At 46.1% G+C, this 2,949-nt stretch overlaps 1 protein-coding gene across 1 annotated transcript; it reads left to right on the top strand.

The window, feature by feature from the left end:
• The first annotated feature begins 965 nt into the window (after positions 1 to 965).
• LOC135384295 (uncharacterized) lies at positions 966 to 1,922 on the top strand. The gene is made up of 3 exons (XM_064613502.1): positions 966 to 1,074; positions 1,148 to 1,393; positions 1,720 to 1,922. The coding sequence occupies exons 1-3, from the start codon at positions 966 to 968 to the stop codon at positions 1,920 to 1,922; spliced, it is 558 nt and encodes a 185-aa protein (XP_064469572.1).
• The last annotated feature ends 1,027 nt before the right edge of the window (positions 1,923 to 2,949 follow it).

Here is a 2,949-nt window from a genome sequence, read left to right as displayed (position 1 = left end):
TGTATTTTTTGGAGGCTGTATGTTTTTATAGTACATTGGCGTCACCTCACATTCATCACTTCTTATTATCCTACTACGTGTTCCTATCACTTATATCAAATTCCACAGTGGTTATGTTGTACGAGCTGCCACTGGGACCTCTCGTGCCTTATCAGACAGTGAGCTAGTATGGGTTCCTATACACCTTGGTACCATACAATCCTGAGCACAAGGACCAAAAGAGAGTGCAGCACAGCCTACCAACCTTCCCAAACCGTACTCTCCGCATCCCTCAACGAGCGAGACTCCCGCCCCTCTCTCACAAAATTGCTTGGTCCCTGGCCACATCCAGCACACCAACGCTCTGCCCTCAAGGCTCTCTTCACCTTTCTGGACACCACAGGACTTCGATCCTTATTGTGAATGGGCTCATTATTTCATTCTCCGCATCACCACCAGCAATGGGGCAGAGCATCGCCCCCGGCGATGAAACTCCCCAGCCATCATCTCGTAATAATTTTTTGTTTTAGTCACCTAGAAATTTGGCATGGGTGTGCTGTGACCGTTAGTATTGAACTAGTGAATAACCATTTGGCATGATTGGCTAATATTCAGGTATAGCTACCGGATTCAGTCATGTTGTATGACGCATATGCCAAGGGCTATGCTATATGGCAAAGCATACAACTGTCATTTCATTTGAGTGCAGCGGCTCGCATCATATTGGTCATGTATAAACCGGAGCTATCCACATAGGTAGACCTGCTGGGAGGGATACTACATTGGTATCAAGCAAAGGGTTATTCTAAAAAATACATGACACCTGTTTCAGACAGGCTTTCTATTCGTGTATGTAAGACATATCACATGTGCGTGATTTCCGCCTGGCGTTACTCTTGTGGTGTCTCTCAACTGAAGTGACAAGCAGCAACGCTATTGAGGTGTATGGCCTGCAGAAATGCCTAGCATTTCTTGAGGTTTCAGACATGACGATGGACACCTTAGTGACTGACCGCCACACCGGAATCCAGGCCATGTTGAGGGATTGCTGCCCCCACATTAAGCTCCGATTCGATGTGTGGCACGTCACTAAGGGTGAATATTGGCATCAAAAGGGAAAGCTAGCTTGTTTTGGAATGTTGTAATCCCACCTGATGGCTCTCAACAGGAATCAAGAAGAAACTTCTAGGACTTGGGCGTCCTGCGAGGCACCAGGTTGTGCGGCTTTGCATTGAGAGCCTTATAAGACACGCATACTGGTGCCCGAGAACAAGTGGAGATAACGGTGACCTTTGCCTGGCAAAGTGGGTGTCAGCAGTGAACTACATTGTCGATATTCATGAACATGATGATCCACTTTACCCTGTGTGTTACCATGGCAGTGTGTCTGAACCACATGAATGGCTGAGAGAAGGTAAAGGATAAACAAGAAGCCCTGTTGCAGTTTGTGAGAAATAGTGAAGCACAAGCAGCCATCAATGTACCAGAAATGAGTGGGTGGAGGTGTTGCAAAAAAGGCAATGAGCTATAGGAAGCCCCTGTAAACAGCCATGGACAGAATGTCAATCAGTCACGACACAACTACTAAGCACAACAGTGTGGTCGTAACACTGCTGTTCTGTCAATGGCTGCTTGTCATTCACTATATGACTACCAGGCACGAACTGCACGGCAGTGCAATTTGTGATTTTGTTGTTGATTTTGTTGTTTGCTAATATTGTGCACCTCATACACTTTCAGAGAGCGAGGCCTACAGAAGGGTCAGGGACATTTTGATGGCCCCTGCCCTCCTGAAGGACATCCGAATGCTTTCTTCTGGGCACCAGACGTACGGGCTAGAGGCATTTCACAGCCTAATGATTCACTTTGTGCCTAAGTCCTACTCATGTTCTGATGAGGGAATGCTGGCCAGGTACGAAGCATGCATGCTTCGTGACAGCTAGTGGGCCTGGAGGGGGGCACTTACATTTCATTATCCTCCCTGCCACGGGACACAACTGGCTATCCTTCATTATAATGAGAATGCTGACCGGGCACAAGTGGAGGAGGATGGTTCCAAGCAGTACCGGCTGAAAGCCTCCAAGATAAAGAAGACATGGCTGCCTGTACCCGTGAAGGAAGTTGTTACTTACAGTATGTGCTTGCTATTATATGCTGTCCGTGCAGTGTACTGTCACTATGATAATTTCATCAGAACATCCTTTAATTGCAAGTTTTGGTGTAACGCTTGATCCCTGTGAAAAGAATACCATGGATGTTACCAGGATTTTTTCTAATAGGGGCAAATCACTTCCGGGGGGAGGCAAGAGTGCAAATCCCCACCCCTACCACATCTTTTTCTGGGGGCAGACGTTGCACACCGTGTGGGTGTTCAGAGGTTCCTATCATGACATCTGAGAATAATCATTGCGATCTATGACTAAAGGGTGCGCTATGTTCACAAGGACCTTGGAACAGCCCCCTTGCCCCCTTCTCGGTACGCCCATGACAAATCCATAGCATCAGGTTTGAAAATTCAGCGATTGAGCGCTGCATTTCCTACACCTGCTCATGAAGCAACAATGTTAGGATATGAAACAATGGAAAAGCAAAATGCATAATCACGCCTAACTTCATCTGTAACATTGCGCCTTCGTTAAAAAAAAAAAAAAAATGTTGCTCCTGTACTCATGCAAGTTTATTTTCTTTTTATTCATAATCAGTGTGTGCATAAATTTTTGCAAAGCCTCAAGAGCAGAAAAAACTTGGATGGATATTTCATATTTTACAATTCTATAGATTATACGTCTGAACTGATCACAGGTCTTAAGTCGCATACGTGAGCCTCGAAAGCCATCAGCAGCTATGGAGGCACTGCCACCTCGTTCTGCCATGTATGGGGAAAGGCCAGTTCTTGCTCAAGCTGTGGAGCAACACCAAAAGAGGCATGTGCATATTGGTTTTGGCTTGTTCTGCACGTTGCTCGCTTAG

The sequence above is a fragment of the Ornithodoros turicata genome, chromosome 2 (assembly GCF_037126465.1).
Source record: "Ornithodoros turicata isolate Travis chromosome 2, ASM3712646v1, whole genome shotgun sequence".
Classification (NCBI taxonomy): Eukaryota; Metazoa; Arthropoda; class Arachnida; order Ixodida; family Argasidae; genus Ornithodoros; species Ornithodoros turicata.
The sequence above is the reverse complement of the archived record's forward strand: the minus strand, read 5'-3'. Positions and strand labels throughout refer to the sequence as shown.